Raw genomic sequence first — 21,381 nt, 5'->3', positions numbered from 1 at the left:
GGAGACCTCCTCTCCTTTCATGTGTCCAGTGCTGGAAGCGAAGACCAGGGACTGTCCTGCTCTCTAAAGATGGCTTTTCCGGGAACAGAGAGACAAGGTGGGCGAGGTAATATCTAGTGAGTAGAAAACAGCTCAACAGAATGGTCACCATGTATCCTGGGTACTAATTGCTGATTTCCATGGAGAGGCCCCAGGAATGGGCTTGGCCCTCTGGGGGGACCTGTAACCAACTCTGCAGCATCCTGCACAATTAGAGCAGAAGCAAGGGGGTGTGGGTACTGCAGAATCTGGAACAATACATGGACACTTGCTCCAGGATGTGAGCTATGACAGGGATTTTCAGAGTGGTTTCAGGGAAACAGGTGCTCAATGCCCATTGTCTGCACAATGGGAGTTAGATGCTTAACTCTCTTAGGGTATGTCTACACTACGAAATAAGGTCGATTTTATAGAAGTCCATTTTTAGAAACTGATTTTATTCAGTCGATCGCGTATATCCCCACTAAGCGCATTAAGTCGGCGGAGTGTGTCGTCAATATCGTGGCTTGCATTGATTTACAGAGCAGTGCACTGTGAGTAGCTATCCCACAGTTCCTGCAGTCTCCGCTGCCCATTGGAATTCTGGGTTAAGCTCCCAATGCCTGATGGGGCACAAACATTGTCGCACATGATTCTGGGTACATGTCGTTAGGACCACCCCCCCTTCCCTCCTTCTGTGATAGCAACGGCAGAGAATCGTTTTGCGCCTTTTTTCCTGGGTTATCCATGCAGACGCCATACCACGGCAAGCCTGGAGCCCGCTCAGCTCACCGTATGTCTCCTGGGTGCTGCTGGCAGACGCGGTACTGCATTGCTACACAGCAGCAGCTCCTTGCCTTCACGGCAGACGGTGCAGTAGGATTGGTAGCCGGCGTACATCTCCTGGGTGCTCCTGGCAGACCTCGGTGAGATCGATTGGGGCGCCTGGACAGACATGGCGCTTCTCCTCTTAGAGCACCGAATGGGAGCCAGAGACTCCAGGTCATTCTCTTCTTTAGGTTTTGTCTCATGGAGATTCAGTCCTGCCTGGAATATCATGCGAGCTGGAGGCTTCTGCCTCAGGCAGCTCTCCCAGCCCGCAGCACCGCACGGTCACATCTACCCAGCTATAATGATTTAGACCAACTGAGAACCTCTCCCTTCACTTTTAAGAAACCTGTGTAACCCTTCTGCCAGTTGGAGTCGGCAGCAACAAGGGCCGGGTTCAATATCTTGGGGGTCTTTTTCAACAATGCAACATAACACCGACTTGAGCTCCCAACTAGTAACTTGGCACAATTACACATCCCCCGTTGGGCACCTCTAGAGATAACACTTCCCCTCTCACAAGCACAGAGTCCGAGTGTAGAAAAGAAACTTTTAATAAAAAGGGGGAAAGTAAGCTGGTATTAACTTGGGAAAACACTGCAAGCAGGATTCATAACATAAACCATGAGCAAAACACCCACCCCAGAGTATGTTGGGCTTTGTCCTTTTGCCTCAGGTTCTTAAGTCCAGCAACCAAAAGTTCCTGTAACGTGCCCTTCCCTTCACCGCACCACACTCACAGCTGTTGTCCTTGGTCAGCGAAGACCCAGAGTTCAGAGGTGCATCTGTGGCATTCACAGCCCACCCTGGTGGATGGAGAGAAAGGCACCTTGCTCTCTCCACTGTCCAGACATTTGCTCTGGCCTCTACCAGCCATCCTGCACACATCCACCCACCCACCTCCACTGGCCTTTGGCACCCATGTCCCCTGCTTAGCAAGTGCAGTTTACTTGACGGTGAGTTCCTCAGTCAGGGCATGTCAAGCACAGTTCTGCTGCCCTTGATTCACACAAGAAGGATACACAAACCCTTTATTACCCCTGCCCCAATAACAAAGTGTCTTGTGATCCAACACCAGCCAAAAGTCATCATTTGGGCAAAGCATTCCCATCATGCTATGTGCCTAGGCAGAGTGGGAGTGTGTGATGGTGTTCCCCGGGCTGCAACCTGGGACTGTGGGATGGCTGTGGCTCCTGAATTCACTAGCCTGGTGTGTCTCTCACAATGCTCTGCTAGCGACTAACAGCAAACCCCTCCAGGTGCTATCACTCAGTCCAGAAGCATGTGAAGCCCCACACCCAGCTAGATTGCATGAATCATAGAATCATAGAATCATAGAATATCAGGGTTGGAAGGGACCCCTGAAGGTCATCTAGTCCAACCCCCTGCTCGAAGCAGGACCAATTCCCAGTTAAATCATCCCAGCCAGGGCTTTGTCAAGTCTGACCTTAAAAACTTCCAAGGAAGGAGATTCCACCACCTCCCTAGGCAACGCATTCCAGTGTTTCACCACCCTCTTAGTGAAAAAGTTTTTCCTAATATCCAATCTAAACCTCCCCCACTGCAACTTGAAGCCATTACTCCTCGTTCTGTCATCTGCTACCATTGAGAACAGTCTAGAGCCAAATGAATGCTCCCAGATCCACTCGTGAATCACACAAAGAAAGGCACCAGCCAGATGCCCCCAGCTCCCAGCCTTGTACCTCAGAAATATACCATCTTGCATTGCTCAAGGCATTTAGGCACCTACCAATGGAGACAGGCACCTAGGGAGATTAATCAAAGCTCCTAAGTAAGCCAGGTGGCTAGATCCCATGGACGTTCAATGGGAGTTAGGCACCTAACCTGCTTAGGTGCTCTTGTAAATCCCACTGGGCACCTATTAGAATAGGTAGGTGCCTAAACCCCTTTATAATCTGTGCCCTGTATCTATCTTCTCAAGTTCTAAGGCCTGGGCTTCACCTGAACTTCAGAAACATTACACCTATCATTTGCAAAAGAGCCTATTGGAGCAAACCTTGGGTTTCTACAACTGATACACCACCATCTGCATCCCTCTGCAATAGCAACCACAGTGGACTTTATCCAGGGACATGTAGGTGCTTACAGGGTTAGGCAGCAGCTGAGCAGAGCTTTTGAGGGTGTAAATTTTGGACTTAGGCACCTAAATGCTTTTGCGGATTTAGCCCTTGGCTCCTGCTCAGTGGGGCTGGGTTTGGACAGGTGACTTAGAGGTGAAAGCAGCAACTTCATCTCTTATCTCCCAAGCCAGCCTGTCCCATCCTGCTCGACAATGTTTGTAGCTTCCACATGGAAATGGGGTGTGAACTGAGACCTCAGCTCCTCTCAAATGTTCAGGGGCCGAATGCTCTCTATAGTTGCCTTATTGGGGCACAATCTATTCCCAGGCCCTGCCGCAGCGTGGTGCACCAAGCATGGTGTGCCAGGGACATAACATCAGCCCAGGGATTCAGTTACTGAGAGCAACCAAAGCAATCAGACCAAGTGGGGCATCCCTAGGAAACCCCTGTGAGGAGCACAGAGCTGTGATTATCCCCAGGGGGCACTAGCAGGGGAGAGAGTAGAAAACAGCTCAGCAGAAGGGACCCAATGTATCCTGGGTGCAAAATCACCGATTTCCCTGGAGAGACCCCTGGAGGAATGGGCTTGGCCCTCTGGAGGAACCAGTGACTGACTCTCCAGCATCCTGTGCAATTAGAGCAGACACAAGGGGCTGTGGGTGCTGCAGAATCTGGAACCGTACAGTGAACTTTCACTGAGGGCCATGAGCTGTGACAGGGCTTTTCAGAGTGGCTTCAGGGAATTACGTGCCCAGCTCCCATTGACTGCACAATGGGAGTTAGGCAACTAATGTCCTTAGACCCCTTTGAATATCCCAGACTTAATATACAGAGATTTCTGTCTTGTCCCTTTGTATCCTAATTTTCTTTGCACCACACTAACCCTCAGTGGCCAGATGATTAGCCAAGGTTCTGAAGTCTGACATTTTTCAGTAGTACGTATAGAAGCCCAGGTGGCAGCTGTGCGATCTTCCCTCGCTCCCCATTCCCCGGACGTGTGCTTCTCCCCTGCCGTGGAGGGACCCTTGCTATATAGGACAGAGGATTCCTTTCTGCATACTTCTGGACCTCTCTATAGTAATGGAGCACAAGGATGCAAATCTATTTCCAGTAATGATGATGTTTGTGTGTTGGGGACACGTCTTCTAGGAACCGCACAAAGACCCCCAGTCCATTTCTTAAGGCCACCATGAAGCCATCACAAGGCACAAACTTTGATGCTTATGCCAATATAGTCACTCGCGGCCTAGCGGGGGAATGGTCCCTGTGCACCCCTAGGAAGTGATGAAGGCAAGGCTGGATGTTGAACACTGCAAAGCTCAGGGATGGATGTTTCTGTTTGGCCAATGATGAAGAGAGGGGCCATTTGTAAAATCTGACAATAGATCATTTTCCACTTGACAAAGCCCTCAGCTGGCATTTTCAAAGAGGCCTCATTTTCAAAGCTACCACTGACTGTCAGCTATCCAATGAATATCAGCCTTTCTCGTGTACCCTGCTGGGACCAGATTGTTCTGCATGATCTAGAGGTGCGGTGGTCCCTATCTCAGCTGAGATGGGAGCAGCCTTATATTTTAAAACCTCAAACTCATGAGTCTTTGGTCCTGGGGTCTGTGTCTGGCTCATTTTAAAGGGACAGGGCCATTTGTAGAACCCATGTCTGGATATGGCTGCAGTTTACAAAGCCCTTCAGTGTTAGGAAGGGCTCAAAAATATGGTTTTTGGATCTGTCTTCAGTCTTCTGGGATGATATTGTTAAAGCCTCTTCGGGGATATCAGACACTCAGGGCTAGATTCACAGAAGGAATTAGGGCCTGATTTTTTAAGGTATTTAAGCATCTAGTAGGACTTTCAAAACACCCTTTGATTTCAATTGGATTTAGGTACCTAAATGCTTTTGAAAATCCCACCAGGCACCTAAATACCTTTAAAAATCTTACCTTTAGGTATTCTAACGATGAGCATTGCAGCACCTAACATTTAGGCACTTAGAAAATCCCCATGATTCCTAAAGCTTGTGTTCGGAGCCCAGGCTCCCTGTTCAATGACAGGAGAGGTAAACACCTAAATGGGATCCACAGTTGCCAGCAGGCAGTGGGGAGGTGCCTAACCTGACCACTGGGAGATGATGACTAGACGCGGGTGTGCCAAGCTCCACCCCCTCACAGAGATAGTTGCCTATGTCGAACTGTTGGGTGGCGCCTATCCCTGCTTGTGATGCATACCTGGGAACCCTCTCCTTGGGTCAGGCACCTCTGGTGTTTTGTGTGAGAAGGAGAAGGCCCTCCTGTTTAACTTTTAGCCCAGTGGTTAGGGTACTTACCTGGCCATGGGGAAACCCCCAGTTCAAGTCCCCCCTCTGCCTGAGGAGGAGAAGGGATTTGAAGGGGGATCTGCCACCTTTTGGGTGAGTGTCCTAATCACTGGGCTGTGGGATATTCCGATGTGGGGCTCCCTCAACCTCTCCTGTTCAAGCTGTTCCACTTTGGATTAAATCATTAAAGAATCATTGGGTCAGAGAGGGAGAGAGAGCACATGAGAATTACCCTGTAGCCTGGTGGCCAAAGCACTCACCTGGGAGACCCCGTGTCCACACCCCCTGCTCCAATAACTCTTTAATTATTTTTCCAGACTGGAACAGCTTCAACTGGAGTGACTGTGGGAGCCTCACATCAGAATACCCCTAACACTGATGACATGGACAGTGGCACAGCATCCTTTCTCTGTGCAAGTCCTTGTCAATGTTGATCTCTCTCTCTCTACTCCATTCATCGGTGTGGTGCCGAAAGTCACTGACACGTCAGGTCCCAGAATCCTAATTTTTGAAAGAAGCCAGACGGGGAGAGTAATTCCAATGCACCAGTTGCAGGGCTTTATTTGACTGGGAAAGGAGAGAAATGGAAAGAGTGTCAGGGTCTGACATCAGTTTGGGGTTATCCTTGAGCCCTATCCATATCCCTAACCCATATTTAACGGGGACTTAAACATGAGTTTACCTTTAAACCTTCAATGGGGCCACTCATATGGTTAAAGTTAAGAACGTGCTGAAGTGGCTGCGGAATCAGGACCATTGTACAGAATATTCAAAGGAAATGAGTTTTAAATTCATAATCATGAGTGTTTGGACCAGATCCTCAGCTGGTGTAAATTCTCAGAGATCTATTGACTTCAATAGAGCTATGCCAATTTAAATCAGCTGAGCATTGGCCTGAGGCCCGGCATGACTAAGCCTTGTCTGGGATGATTTAGTTGGTGTTGATCCTGCTTTGAGCAGGGGATTGGACTAGATGGCCTCCTGAGGTCTCTTCCAACCCGTCTGTGATACTTCCAAGCAAACCAGAGTATGTTAAAAATATATCCGGTCAAAACAGCTCAAAGTTCAAACACTAAGTGCGTTAGGATGAGCTGTTTGTAAATGAGCGATGGAGTAAGATATAGTCATACAAAATCTTTGCGAAATAATGTGTAATAAGGAGTACTTATAAGAAAATCATGATCTGGACATAGACAATCATTAACAGGAAAAGAAGCACAATAATTTGCACAAAAATTTCCATAGATTATTCATTATCTAGTGTGACAGGGTCGAGCCAGATGGCTACAGGAGAGTAGTAGAAGGCAGATATATTAGCCCCAGGTTAAGTAGGTCCCTTTCCCCTAGGTAAGGTAACAGGGAAGGGTTTTTTTTTTTTTTTTTTTGAAACAGAAAAGAAGTTTATTGGTAACACTTACAAAATTACCAAAGGAAACAAAACAACTATGCAACAAAACAACGCAAACAGAAGGTATAACACAGCAGCTTTCAGGAGGGAGAAGTGTTCAGGCTAGCCTGGGCCCAGAGCAGGAGGGCTTCCTCGACACTTGTGGTCTTCCACCCCCTCGAGTTACCTAGTGCCGCGCCCAGTGTCACCGATCCTCCCTCTTCTGAGAGTGCCCGGTAAGATGGGCACGGCTGCGGGGTGGGTGGTTTAGGGATGGGGTGGGGTAGACACCCATGTATTAGTGGACCCCTCCTAGATGACAGGAATGATGGTATCCACAGTGGCAACGGCTGGGGCTGGCATCTCTCGCTCTTCCCCTCAATCAAAGGGTCAGACGGAGGGAACCGGATGGGGTCACCGAGCAGAGAACCCCGGACAGCGTCCACCGCTCCTCGAAAGCATCAAGGGAGTCGGTGGACGCCGCCCAGAGGAACTCCGCCCGGATACGTGAATGTACTGAGGATCGGAAGGAGGCCCCACAATCGCAGGACGTTTCATGGGCCAACCTCCTCTCTCTGGTTTTATAAATGGCTGTTTTAGCCAAGGCTAGGAGGAGGTTGACCAGAAGATCCCGCGACTTTGTGGGGCCATGGATGGGAAGTGTATAGATAAAAAGGTGAGGGGAGAAATGAAGCCAGAAGCGTAATAAAATATTTGTGAGGAGCCGGAAAAGGGGCTGCAATCTGGCACACTCTAAATATACGTGCGCCAGGGTTTCCCTCACATTACAGAAAGGACAAGTGCCCGGGATGGGGGTAAACCGTGTCAGAAACACGCCCGTACTCACAGCTCCATGAAGGAGCCGCCAACTGATGTCCCCGATGGGCCTCGGGACCAAGGTGGAATACAGGCTGGCCCACCGAGGTTGCTCACCCTCCAAAGGTGGCAGGAGGTCCCGCCACTTTGTATCGGGGTGGGACACCAGGGTGTGGGAGTGAAGGGTGTGAAGCGTAAGTGTATATAAATATTTCCGTGGTGCAATTTGAAAACTAACCGGCTGCAGTTCGTGCAGCCGGCTTGCAGTGAAAGGGTGAGGGGTTTGTTGGGATCTACGAGGTAGGGGCCCGATGGAAAGGTCCGGCGGGCCTGGGGTAAAAGATGGGCGGGGTGCGCCCTCGCACAAGGCTCGGCTAACATAAGCCGGGGGTCAAGGCAGCCTTCACCTCCTGAAGTATGCGCCGGGGGGTACGGGGGCTGGAGAGCCCCATGCGCCGAGCGAGCGTCAGGGGATCCGGCCAGTCTCTCCGGTCGTAGTCCAGGAGGTCTCCGACCCTCGTGACTTCAGCCAGGACCAACCTCTGGCGCACCGAGCGGGACTCCGCCACCTGCACACGGAGCTGGGGGTTGTGTAGCAGGGGCTCCGTGAGGAGATCTGCTCCCACGGTGGCCGCCACGGACCTGGTTGTTAGAAACAGTTTCCAGGTCCGGAGGAGGTCCTGGTAGGAGACCGGCAGCCCGGAGAGGTCTCGCGGAAAACCCCTCGGAGAAAGATAAAAGAGCTGCTGGTCGTATCGAAGCCCTTGGAAGCAGCGCAGGAAGGCGTGCGCCAGTATGCTCCACGCCGAACTACTTGCACTATAAAGGAGCCTCTGCAGGGCCTGGAGGCGGAAAACGCGGACCTGAGTGTACAGACACTTCAGGCCCTGCCCTCCTTCCTTCAGGGGTAGATGAAGAACTCCAACAGGGGACCAGTGCATTCCTGACCAGAAGAACTCTAGAATCAATCTCCGGAGGTGGGTCAGGAAACCCGGGGCCGGGGCCAGGGTGTTGAGCCGGTACCAGAGCGTGGACAGGACTAGTTGGTTAAGCATCAGTGCTCTCCCTCGGAGGGAGAGACATCGGAGTAGCCTCGTCCATTTCCGGATCCGCTCTATCACCCCGCCCTCTAAATTTTGCCAGTTCTCCGGCGGGGAAGGGTGCGTGGCGGAAAGGTAAACGCCGAGATAGAGCAGTGGACCCGCACTCCACCGGATGGTCTGAAGTGCGGGTGGGAGGGAGCCCACCTGCCGCCAGTCCCCCACCGCCAAGCCAGAGCTCTTGACCCAGTTGACTCGGGCGGAGGAGGCTGCCGAATAGATGGCTTGGCATGCCTCCACTCGCGCCAAGTCGCCCGGGTCCTGGACCACGAGGAGTACGTCATCGGCGTAAGCCGACAGGACCAGCCGCAGCTCCGGCTCCCGCAGCACCAACCCTGTCATCCTCCTGCGGAGGAGACAGAGGAAAGGCTCGATCGCCAGAGCGTACAACTGGCCCGAGAGGGGGCACCCCTGCCGCACTCCTCGCCCGAAGCTGACCGGTTCAGTCAGGGTCCAGTTGAGCCTAACCAAACACTCCGCGGAGGCATACAGCACCTGGAGAAAACTCACAAACTGAGGTCCAAATCCAAACGCCTGCAGAGTGCTCAGGAGGTACCCATGGTCTACTCTATCGAACTCTTTCTCCTGGTCAAGAGACAGGAGGGCGAACGACAGACCATCTCTCCGCCCGAGTTCCAAAAGGTCTCGGACTAGAAAGAGGTTGTCAAAAATGCTGCGACCCAGGACAGTATAGGTCTGGTCTGGGTGGATCACATCCGCCATCACGGACCCTAGCCGCAGCGAGATTGCTTTCGCTACGATTTTGTAATCCGTGCTAAGGAGTGAGACGGGACGCCAGTTTCGTAGATTGAGGAGGTTCCCCCTCTTCGGCAGCAAGGAGAGCACTGCTCGCCTGCACGACAGAGGGAGGACCTTGCTCTGCAAGGACTCAGCCCAGACGGTGACTAGGTCTGGGCCAAGAATGTCCCAGAACGCGCGGTAAAACTCCACGGTCAGCCCGTCCATGCCCGGAGATTTATTGGTGGGCATGCGACGGAGGGCTTCCGAGAACTCGGCCAGGGTGAGAGGTAGCTCTAGTCGGTCTCGGTCGCCCACGCAGACCGTGGGGAGTTCCTCCCAGAGCACCCCGCAAGCGCCAGGATCGGTCAGGTCCGGGGAGAAAAGGCTTGTGTAGAAGTCAAGGGCCCTCCCACACATCTCCTCCGGATCCGTGAGGGGGGTGCCGTCTTCCTCAAGAAGGCAGGTGACGTGTTTCTTGGCCCCCCTCATTTTCTCCAGGGCATAGAAGAAGCGGGAGCCGCGGTCCATCTCCCGAAGGAGGCGGATGCGGGACCGAATGAAGGCACCTCGGGCCCAGTGGTCCTCGAGGGCCCGGAGCTCCTCCCGCCTCTCCCGGCACACTCCGCAGAGGGACGGGTCCTCGGGATTGGCGGCCAGGCGCCTCTCCATCTCTAAGACCTTCCGTTCCAACTGCTCTATCGCCGCATTTCGCCGTCGGCTGGTGCCCCGAGTGTAGTCACGGCAGAAGAGCTTGGCGCGCACCTTCCCGAGATCCCACCATCGCCGCACCGAGGGAAAGGCACGCCACTGCTCTCGCCAAGCCAGCCAAAACTCCCGGAAGGACATCACAAAGCTCTCGTCCTCCAACAGGCTGTTATTAAAGTGCCAATAGGCCGGCCCCGGTCTCTCTGCACGGAGGGAGATCATTACGGTGACTAAATGATGATCGGAAAATGGGGCCGGCCGAATGGCGGAGGAGTGGGCCTGTGAAAGATGGAAACGGGATAAGTAAATACGGTCCAACCGAGAGTGGTGTGACCGATGGGCCTCCCTCCGGACAAAGGTGAACGTGGAGGTGTCATCTGGGTGATGGTCACGCCAGACGTCCACTAGGGAGTGATGTTCAACTATCCCTTGGAGAATATTCGCGGCGGCCGGGCTCGGTTCGGCCCCTGAGTGGTCCCGTTCCTCAAGGGTGGTGTTAAAGTCCCCTCCCAGGACCAGGCACTCATGCGAATCCAGGGTGCCGAGAAAGTCGGACACCCGCTGATAAAATTGTGGCCGCCTGGAGCTCGTTTGCGGGGCATAGATGTTAACAAGATTGACCACGAGCCCCTCCATACAGACTTGAAGGTGCAGCAGGTGGCCCGGCACGGCCTCATTGACCCCTAGCACCTCAGGCCGTAGGTTGGGGGAGAACAGGGTTGCCACTCCAGCTTGCCAGGTCGCGAAGTGGCTAAAGTATACCCCGTCCCCCCACTCCAGCCGCCACCTGTCCTCGGCGGCCAGGTCCGTATGGGTCTCCTGCAGGAAAACTACAGAGTACCCCCCTTCCCGAAGGTAAGAGAGCACCTGGGACCTGCGGAGAGCCATCCTACAGCCCCTGGTATTCAGGGTCGCAATAATAAGAGGCGTCATGCGGAGGGCTGGGGGGGTGGGGGTTTCGTGTTGGCGGGGGTGTTCAGGGCCCCTGGTGGGTTGCGCAGCAACCCGTGACCCATCCCGTGGGTGAGTAGATCACGTCGGAAGCTGCGGGCTCACTCGTAGGCCGCAGCACCGCGCCTTCCTTGCCCCCTGCCCTCCTTTATAAGGGCCCTTGTGGCCTGGAGGATTTGATCAAAGTCCCCCCATAGCTGAAGAGCCAGCTGTGCCCTATCGCGGGCACCACGGGTGTGCTCTAGGAACTTCCATAGTGCATGCCGCAGCTCATGGGGGGGTGGGGTTACAATTCCCGAGGTGTTCCTTGGTGGGACTCTTAATACAGCCTCGTGGTCCGCTAAGACGGGTAAACAGGGTGCGGACCACCGACGGGGCGTCTGACAGGCTGGGGTTATTAAATTCATTTCACGCCTTGGGGTGGAGGGGGATGGCAGGGGAAAAATTACCACTCCTAATGGGTCGCGGCTAGAAAGTGCAAAGACTGCTCCCTGGGGGGAATCTGCGAAAGGCGGAAAGGAAATAACCCCAGGGGCGGCATTAGCATTGCAGGAGGAGGGGACTTGGGCAGGGACAGGGGTGGGGGCAAGGGCAGGGGTAAGGCTCTGGGGTTCAGGAGGCAAGCAGCTAAAGGAAAGTGCCTCCTGAGCAGAGTCAAGGGTTAAGGGGTAAGGGAGGGGGCTCCCAATAATGCTAGGCACTGGCTCCATGGTGGTCTTAGCGGCCATGGCATCAGGTGGTGGACCACCTTCTGCAGGGTGCTCACCTGGGAAGGCAATTAGGGGGAGGGAGCATGGGGAAAGGGAGGCTGGGGTAAGGTTGCCCAGCTCGAGGCCAGCCAGCAGCAGATCATCCCCTCCCTGGGTGACCGGGGTCAAATCTAGGGCCTCAATCTCCGCATACACGGGGGAGAGGCCAGCTCCTGCCACACCGGGGGCCTCTCCTCCAGGGCCCGCCTCAACGGTCGCCTCGGGGTCCGCGGGGGGTTCAGGTGGTATCCAGGCGGAAGGGGCATCCTCAGAAGTCTCGGAGGGGAGAGTCTCCCGTGGAGGGGGGATTCTGCCCTCCAATGCCAGTCCGTCTTCCCCTCTCGACACCAGCGGATGGATCTCACTCGTGGCCGTGGCGGGAGGCTCGATGTCAGTGCCTCCTTTCCTGGTCTTCCGGAGGGCTTCCGCATCGGATGGATGCAGCGGAGCTCGAGCCTTCCGCTTGCCTCGCTTCCCCTGGACTAGGGTCCAGCCCTCCATACCGTCATCTGGGGTCTGGTTAGCAGGGGTCGTGTCGGGGGGCGGAGGTGATGGTTCAGGGGTTCGGGGGGGTAGCGGTGAGGCAGCATGAGGGGCAGGGGTTTCTCCTTGGGGCGGGCCCTCTCCTATACCCGATAATATCCTTGCCACACCCTCCTCCATAGGCTTTGCTGGATTGGTAATAGCAAGGGTGGAACTCCCTTGCTCGCCCGGGCGTTGTAGGGAAGGTATCTCTTGGGCCCGGACGGGAGCAGCAATGGGTCGAGTAGGAGGAGGGTTGGTTTCAGGTGCCGGGCAGCCAGGGGCGTCGGCAGCAACGGGGCCGATGTCCTGCCGGGTCTCGGTGGTTTCGGGTGCCCCTCCCCCCCGGGCCAAAGGGCAGTCTCTGCGGACATGCCCCACTGAGCGGCAGAGGTAGCACCGGGCCTCTCTGGTAGAGTAAAAGACCCGATAGCGGGCTCCCTGGTAGGGGACTAGAAAAGATCCCTCGAGCGCCTCTTCGTCACGCACTCCTGCCGGCGGTAGAAGCTGCACTTGCCGGCGGAACGAAAAAATGTGACGGAGGGTGGGGTCTTTGCAGCCCAACAGGAGAGGGCTGATGACAGAGACAAGTTTCCCCAGAGTGGAGAGAGCAGGTAACAGGGCAGCATTGGGTAAGAAGGGAGGAACGGAGGTGAGGACGAGGCGAACGCCCAGGTCTTCTAACGGTTCTAGGGGGACAAACACCCCCCCCCACCGTCAGGCCCCTCTCCACCGCCTCCTGGGCGGCATCCTCCGAAGCTAAGAAAAAAACGAACTTCCCATACATCTTGGAGGCCGTCACAATAGCCGTGGGTCCTACCACCTTCGCCAACGCCTGCACGTATGTCTCCACGTGGGGCGAGGTGGGCACCAGGAGGCAATGGACACCGTGCCTCCTGGTCACGGTGGGGAAAGGGCCCCGGCCGCTGGTGATGGTGGCGGAGGCGGGGAGGGGCGAGATGACGAGGCGGCAGGCAGGGGGGAGCACGTTGCCGCCCGGGCATATGTCCTGGGGGCCGGGGAGGGACAATCGCAGAGCTGGTGGAGGGAAACAAGGGAGGGGCACCACGGTTGATGACGAGGCCACAGCGGTGGGGGCAGCCTCTGCCATGGAGGGCTTAGTGGTTTTAGCGGGGCCCTTTCCTTTCATCCCGCCCTGGCCCTTCCGGCCAACCCAGGGGGGTTTCCTAGAATCTGGGTGGGCGGTGGGTGCAGCAGCAGCAGCAATCATCCTGGTGCCTCCTGCTACCGGTGCCCCAGCAGGGGGGGTGGCAAGTATCTTGACAATAGTGGGGGGGGGGACCTTGGGGGTCGGGCAGGGGTGGTGGTGGGGGAGGGACAACTAATTTTGTTGAAGCAGTCTCGCCCCTCTCGTTCCCCGCCATTGTGAGCAGGGAGAGACAGGGAGAGACCGGAAGGAGGAGGGGGGAGGGGAAAAAGCGAAGTAGCCCCTCCTTCCGCTAGGCTGCGGGCAGGGAGGGGGGGAATGCCGAGGGGGTTAGACTGGGAGGGGGGGGAACAAAATCGGGGTCCAGTAATAGGGGCAAGCTGTGGGATAAGCAATCCGGGGCGGGGGGGTGCAGACCCACACACGTTTGTCCAAAGAGTCTCGGTTGGTCGGCTGTTATGTTCGGTCCGGAAGGCAAAGTTCAAAGCGAACAGCTGGATCAGAAGGGAGATGGCAGGTTGCCAGCAGGGACAGACGGCGGGGGGGCCGTGACAGTTGTAATAACGATGGGGGGTAGGGGCACCGATGGGTCGGGGGTGGGGGTCTCCACGCCACACCCCCTGTGCCGCCACAAACGCAAGTAACCACAGTCAAACTCCCCCCCACGAGAGTATAATTCAGAAAATTACTCAGTCTTACGGCCCCCTTCACAATGATTTATAGCTCTCCTGGATTATTTCTCCTGTCTGCTGAAACCTTCTTCTCCGGCTGTGTTGGCTGTGTTCCAAGGCTTCCGGCATGCTAAGAATGTTGTAAAGTCCGATCTGCTGGCAAAACGGCTGGGTCTGGGGGTTTCCACTCCCCACTCCGGACAGCAAAATCGGCAATCTTCCCCCCCCCTCCTCCGGGGGCTCAGCTGAGGCAAATAGCTGCGCCCGAAAGCAGGCATGGAGGGGGGGCGGGTGCTGGCAAACTAAGGGCTGAAGCACGTAGACGGAAAAAAACCAAAAAATCAAAAGAAAACAAAAAAAAGCGTCTGGCCCAGTCGGGGGGGGACTAAGGCAGGTGCAAAAAGTAAGAAAAATCCAGGCCAGGGGGCTTTAGGAAAGAATAGAAAGCAGATAGCTGAGGAGCAAGCAAAGGACGTTCCGTTTCCTAACAGGAAAGGTTCAGAACAATCAGGAACCTTCTGGAGACAATTAAGACAGACAGGCTGATCTAATCAAGAAGCTGCTAGAATCAATTAAGGCAGGCTAATCAGAGCACCTGGGTTTAAAAAGGAGCTCACTTCAGTTTGTGGTGCACGTGTAAGGAGCTGAGAGCAAGAGGCTCTAGGAGTGAGAATGTGGACTGTGGGAGGACTGAGGAATAGAAGCATTATCAGACACCAGGAGGAAGGTCCTATGGTGAGGATAAAGAAGGTGTTGGGAGGAGGCCATAGGGAAGTAGCCCAGGGAGTTGTAGCTGTCGCACAGCTGTTCCAGGAGGCACTCTAGACAGCTGCATTCCACTGGGCCCTGGAGTCGAGGACGAGCCCGGGTTCCCCCCAAACCTCCCAACTCCTGGTCAGACACAGGAGGAGTTGACCTGGACTGTGGGTTCACGAAAACGGCCAAACTGAGGGCTGCCGTGAAGCTCAAAGGCGAACAAATCTGCCAATAAGCGCAAGACCCACCAAGGTAGAGGAGAAACTTTGTCACACTAGCTAGCTAGCTCATGTAATTCACAATCAAATAGAAATCTATCATTATCACTAAATGAGGTTGTGGGTTAGGACAAGGAATGGTCCTGTCTGTCTGTCTCTCTAGCTAATCACATACTCTGCTTTTGTCTGTCATATATGAAGTGTACACAACCATGCACAAAGATGATATTCTAATACTACTAACAGGCCAACTTCTGAGATCCTTTCTCAGCTTGGGTGTGAGTACATCTACATGGGAAGGCGTATGGAACACCAGATCAGTGCACATGATGGCACTTGTCCACTTACACCAGGGCTAGAACAAAATGACCCCAGACAAGAAGACAAGAAGACCCGAGACACTAGTGTTCATGTCACTTACTTTACAATAGTCTTTCCACCATAGCAAGAATGACACTGTTTTTACATCCCCACAACAGAACGGATGTGGACAAATTGGAGAGAGTCCAGTGGAGAGCAACGAAAATGATTAGTGGGCTGGGGCACATGACTTATGAGGAGAGACTGAGGGAACTGGGGTTATTTAGTCTGCAGAAGAGAAGAGAGAGGGGGGATTTGATAGCAGCCTTCAACGACCTGAAGGGGGGTTCCAAAGAGGATGGAGCTCGGCTGTTCTCAGGGGTGGCAGATGACAGAACAAGGAGCAGTGGTCTCAAGTTACAGTGGGGGAGGTCTAGGTGGGATATTAGGAAACACTATTTCACTAGGAGGGTTACCTAGGGAGGTGGTGGAATCTCCATCCTCAGAGGTTTTTAAGGCCTGGCTTGACAAAGCCTTGACTGGGGTGATATAGTCGGCGTTGGTCCTGCTTTGAGCAGGGGATTGGACTAGATGACCTCCTGAGGTCTCTTCCAACCCTAATATTCTATGATGCTATACTCATTTAGGTTAAAATAATAAAAAGATGCCTTACATATTGTCAAGGTTCCTTCCCCACTCTGAACTCTAGGGTACAGATGTGGGGACCTGCATGAAAGACCCCCTAAGCTTATTCTTACCAGCTTAGGTTAAAAACTTCCTCATGGTACAAACTTTGCCTTGTCCTTGAACCCTATGCTGCCACCACCAAGTGTGTTACACAAAGAACAGGGAAAGAGCCCACTTGGAGACATCTTCCCCCAAAACATCCCCCCAAGACCTACACCCCCTTTCCTGGGAAAGGCTTGATCAAAATCCTCACCAATTTGTACAGGTGAACACAGACCCAAACCCTTGGATCTTAAGAACAAAGAAAAAGAAATCAGGTTCTTAAAAGAAGAATTTTAATGAAAGAAAAGGTAAAAGAATGACCTCTCTAAAAATCAGGATGGTAAATACCTTACAGGGTAATCAGATTCAAAACATAGAGCATCCCTCTAGGCAAAACCTTAAGTTACAAAAAGACACAAAACCAGGAATATACATTCCATTCAGCACAGCTATTTTTTACCAGCCATTAAACAAAAGAAATCTAATGCATTTCTAGCTAGATTACTTACTAACTTTTTACAGGAGTTCTGAGCTGCATTCCTGATCTCTTCCTGGCAAAAGCATCACACAGACAGACATACCCTTTGTTCCCCCCACCCTCCAGCTTTGAAAGTATCTTGTCTCCTCATTGGTCATTTTGATCAGGTGCCAGCGAGGTTATCTTAGCTTCTTAACCCTTTACAGGTGAAAGGGTTTTGCCTCTGGCCAGGAGGGATTCTATAGCACTGTGCAGAGAAAGGTGGTTACCCTTCCCTTTATATTTATGACACATATCTTTAATAATACAATAATATCCCAACAATCTACACATAATCATGTCAGTAGGAACTAAGCCATGCATAATCCTCTTTTGCACTCTTTTGTCATTGTGGGGAGCAAACCTTCAGTTCGCTCAGAAAACCCATCAAAGAGATGACATATGGATACTCCCAAGAAGGGACAAACATTGAAAATCCCATCTCATCAAACACTCACCATCTTCTCAGGCCTTTCCACCTCCAAAACCTCCTAAAACAAACAAACAAACCAAACCACCAATCAACCAGTTAAGCAAAAATAAGCTAAAAATCTGACAAACAAACAAACAAACAAAAAACACAAAGAACAAATGCATCGATACCTCCATCTGAGTTTTTATCCCAAAATATAAGAAGAGCCAAAGACCTCACCAGGGACTCTGCTATGGCTACTGATTTTATAGGCAAGGGTCTCAGGTAGTATGGTGATCGGTAGCAGTATATGATATATTCCAATCTTATTTACATTGGTGTAAACCTATAGAAACTCCTTTTTTTCCTGAGTCATGTTTGTCTCTATCTTTACTAGTGCAAATACCCAATTCCGCATAAACAGAGTGCACAGTATTTTCTCATGGAGGCAATAATGTCATCAGATTTTATTTATAAAGAAATACAGAATGAAATTGCTACCGAAGGAGACATATGGACATTTTGTTCTTAGTGAATAACCTCCAACCTATCTGTTTACTCAGTGCACCTTTGATCTCTTTGTTTCTCATGCTGTAGATGATCGGATTCATCATTGGTGGCAACACAGAATAGAGAACAGCCACTATGAGATTCAGACCTGAGGTTGAGCTGGAGGTGGGTTTCAGGTAGGCAAAGGCAGCAGTACTAAAAAACAAAGACACCACGGTGAGGTGAGGGAGGCAGGTGGAGAAGGCTTTATGCTCACCCTGCTTAGAGGGGATTCTCAGGACTGCTTTGAAGATCTGAACATATGACACAATGATGAAAAGAAAGCAGCTTAAGCCTAAGAATGAACTAAAGATGAGAAACCCAACTTCAATGAGGTACAAGTCAGAGCAGGCGAGATTGAGGAGCTGGGCGATTTCACAGAAGAACTGATCCACCACGTTGCCTCCACAGAAGGAGATTTCAAAGGTGATCCCAGTGTGCAGTGCAGAGTAGAGAATTCCAGTGATCCAGGCACTGGCTGCCATTTGGACACAAGCTCTCCTGTTCATTATAGTCTCATAGTGCAGTGGTTTGCAGATGGCGACGTATCGATCGTATGCCATGATGGTGAGTAAGACAAAGTCGGTTTCAGCAAAGAAGATGAAGAAAAGGACTTGGGTGACACATCCAGAATAAGAAATCGATCTGGTGTTCGTGAGGGAACTGGCCATGGATTTGGGGATGGTGACAGAGATGGAGCCGAGGTCTAGGATGGACAGATTCATCAGGAAGAAGTACATGGGGGTGTGAAGGTGGCGGTCAAGGGCTATGGCTGTGATGATGAGAAGGTTCCCCAGCAGGGATATCAGGTAAAGCAGTAGAAACACCACAAAGTGTAAAATCTGCAGCTCCTGAATGTCAGAGAATCCCAGGAGAAGGAACTCGGTCACGACAGTTTGGTTGGACATTTTCTTCCGCAGTACACTGTGCGATGTCTGTGGAGGGAGTGAGAAAGACAATGGTCAGGATTAGAGCGACAGAGGGAATGGCTCTGATTCCCCTTTCCCTAATATCTCATTCTATGAATGTCAAAGGTGCACAGAACTCATCACTTACAATGAGTAGGTGTTGTTAGTGTTCCTCGCCTCTGACAATCAAGGAGTCACGTTACCACACTAGTGTAAATTAGGTCAGCTCCTTTAAAGTCAATGGAGCTTCGTCACTTTATCTCATCTGAGGATTTGGCCCAAGGTGTGGCTTGATAAAATGCAATATGAAGGATGGAACAAAGCACACTCCAAACCCAACAATTCTCACAACTTGGATATGAAACTGATCAACTAAAATTCTAACACAGCCTGATTCTCACTTTGCAGGGCAATATGATGTTGACTCACCCAGCATCGTAAATAGCAGCTCATCTGTCATTTTTCCACCCCAAACTCTGTGCATAGAGGCTGGTTGGAAATTTTCAGCTGTGTTCTTTTTAATGGAGATTGGTTTTTAAGATAAATAACAACACATCTCACAATCTGTCTGCTTTTCTCAAACATTTTGGGATTGTTTTGTAAAAAAAATGAAAACTTAAAAAAAAAAACTATATTAGTTTTGGAATAAAAAAAATCAGTTTTCAGCAGAAAGTTTTCATTTGCCAAAAACTGGGGGGGGGAGGGGGGAGCGGGGAATGGATTTAGGGTGTTCAGTGAAAAGTAAACATTTTCCTGATGGGAGGAAAAATTCCAGTCAGCAGTAGGTATTTGATTAAACTGATGGGAAAGGTCTTAACCAGTTCATATTGTAATTCATATTTATCATCTTAATTCTTCCCTGTATGTTGATCCCCCAACACATTTAATTGAAACAGCAAACTTCCTGTGCTAACCTTTGTGCCTTTTTCCCAACGGAAGACACATTCAGTCATCCAGCACTAGGATTTTTTGGTCACTATCTATATAGCAGAATCTAGAAGCTAAGGGCACAGGTATCTGAGAATCCTTTCAGCCTCATTCAGCGATTGAACTAGACTCAAACCGATTTCTCTCTGCAGACGAGCTGTGAGTAGCTGGCATTGAGCTGCACTGACATTAAAGGACTGATGCTGCGGGAAGGTGATTTATCCACGTCTATTTCCTGAGGGCTAGCAAGACTCACGCCCTGGAGCCCTGCAGAGCTCAGAAGCAGAGATTCAGAGGCAAGGGCACAGAAACAAAGGTGATAACACCAAAAGGGCCATTCAGACCCTGTAGTCTGACCCCAGCATAACACAGGGAGTACAATCGCCACCGGGGTTCCCTGATTCCAGCCAAGCTTCTGTGTTATCTGTGGGCCACGATTAAAAGATAAAAAGAAAAGGAGTACTTGTGGCACCTTAGAGACTAACCAATTTATTTGAGCATAAGCTTTCGTGAGCTACAGCTCACTTCATCGGATCTGTAGCTCACGAAAGCTCATGCTCAAATAAATTGGTTAGTCTCTAAGGTGCCACAAGTCCTCCTTTTCTTTTTGCGAATACAGACTAACACGGCTGTTACTATGAAACCTGTGATTAAAAGATAGCACCTAACCTGCTCAGATGCTATTGTAAATCCCCAAAGGCACCTTTCTCCTTCTTTAGGTGCTTAAACCCTTTGTAATCCTGGGCCTGTGTCTATCTTGTTAACTTCCAAGGAAATCCTAGAAATATGGGTTCTAGTCCCATTTACCTCCTGTATGTCCTTTGGAAACATTGAGATAGACTGGCTTTAACTGGTGGTTCAACTCTGAGTCTAAAGATGCTAGTGTGCATAACATATCAACTGTGGCTATCAGCTCTGCTGCTTATTCAATTTTGACCTTCCAGTAATTATCCCTTTGACACAGAAACAAACCCAGTTTCAAGAGAAAAAATGGTTTTGAAATTATGCTATTATTGAACAGTATTAGTGTTCCCCTCCCTTGTTTAAAGCTCCATTCCAAATTAGAGATGTTTGGAAATTTAGATTTTTTTTGTAGTAGTAGGAAAATGAGGTTTTTTTGTAGGAAAACGAGTTTTTGAACTAAACAAAAATGTTCAGGGAAAGTATCTCCTATACTCAGATATTTGGTTTCGTTTTTTTTGAAATCTGCAAATCCCAATATTCTTTGGTTTGCAATGTGCAATTTCCAGTTTACAGTAGTTTTTAGCTGAAAAGAAATTAGTTGTTGCTTGCTAAACCCTGCAAACATTTCTGATTTCTGTTGCAAAGTCATTGTCCCCCTTCTTTTTCTCTGACTGGATCTAGATGTCTGACTAGACTGAGAGTTAATTCCTTAAAGAGTTCAAATTCTAACTTAAATTTCAGTTCTTACATTCTGCTGAAAAGAAATCTGACAGGCTCTAGCTGTTTGATAATAAAAGTCTTTAAAAGTTCCAATTACAATTCATATCTCTATTATTAAATTTGTCTGTATATTAATACCTTCACGTGTAGAATTGAAAGCAAAAATGTAGTCTGTTGGTCTTCGTGGATTTTTTCCCAACATGCGATACTTTTGATCCTCCAGCACCAGGATTCTTTGGTCATCTCTCTCTCATGCCCCCATCACTGTATTATCCAGCAGCAGTTTTCATGTCCCTTCACTGGATTTCCTGAGTCTCTCTGCAGTTCCTGGTGGACAGGGATCCACTCCACAGAGGGGCGCTCCCTGCTCCCCTCCTTGGACAGGCTTGGCTGGGAGACGAAGGACTAAATGGGATCAGAGACTGAAAACTCCTCCCAGCTCTAGAGCTGATCCTGTCTTGTGCAGGGTTCAGATATTGCCACAGCCCAGGATGTCCCTACTCTGGGGCTAAACAGTTGAATCCGGTCTCCAAGGCTTTACGCCCAGCTCTGATCTCACCTCTGGAGCAAACCACCCTGACAACCTGCCCAACACTAACCCCACAGAGGG

The 21,381-nt window shown here is 51.1% G+C and overlaps 1 protein-coding gene across 1 annotated transcript; it reads right to left on the bottom strand.

The window, feature by feature from the left end:
• Positions 1–17,480: 17,480 nt before the first annotated feature.
• LOC144280312 (olfactory receptor 14A16-like) lies at positions 17,481–18,440 on the bottom strand. Its single transcript, XM_077842229.1, has one exon. It carries the CDS (start codon positions 18,438–18,440, stop codon positions 17,481–17,483), a length of 960 nt encoding a protein of 319 aa, XP_077698355.1.
• Positions 18,441–21,381: the final 2,941 nt, after the last annotated feature.

Source organism: Eretmochelys imbricata, chromosome 25 (assembly GCF_965152235.1).
Source record: "Eretmochelys imbricata isolate rEreImb1 chromosome 25, rEreImb1.hap1, whole genome shotgun sequence".
NCBI classification, from domain to species: domain Eukaryota; kingdom Metazoa; phylum Chordata; order Testudines; family Cheloniidae; genus Eretmochelys; species Eretmochelys imbricata.
The sequence above is the reverse complement of the archived record's forward strand: the minus strand, read 5'-3'. Positions and strand labels throughout refer to the sequence as shown.

Excerpts from the sequence above, each read along its gene's own strand:
- LOC144280312 (XM_077842229.1), bottom strand. The coding sequence starts at position 18,440 with ATGTCCAACCAAACTGTCGTGACCGAGTTCCTTCTCCTGGGATTCTCT.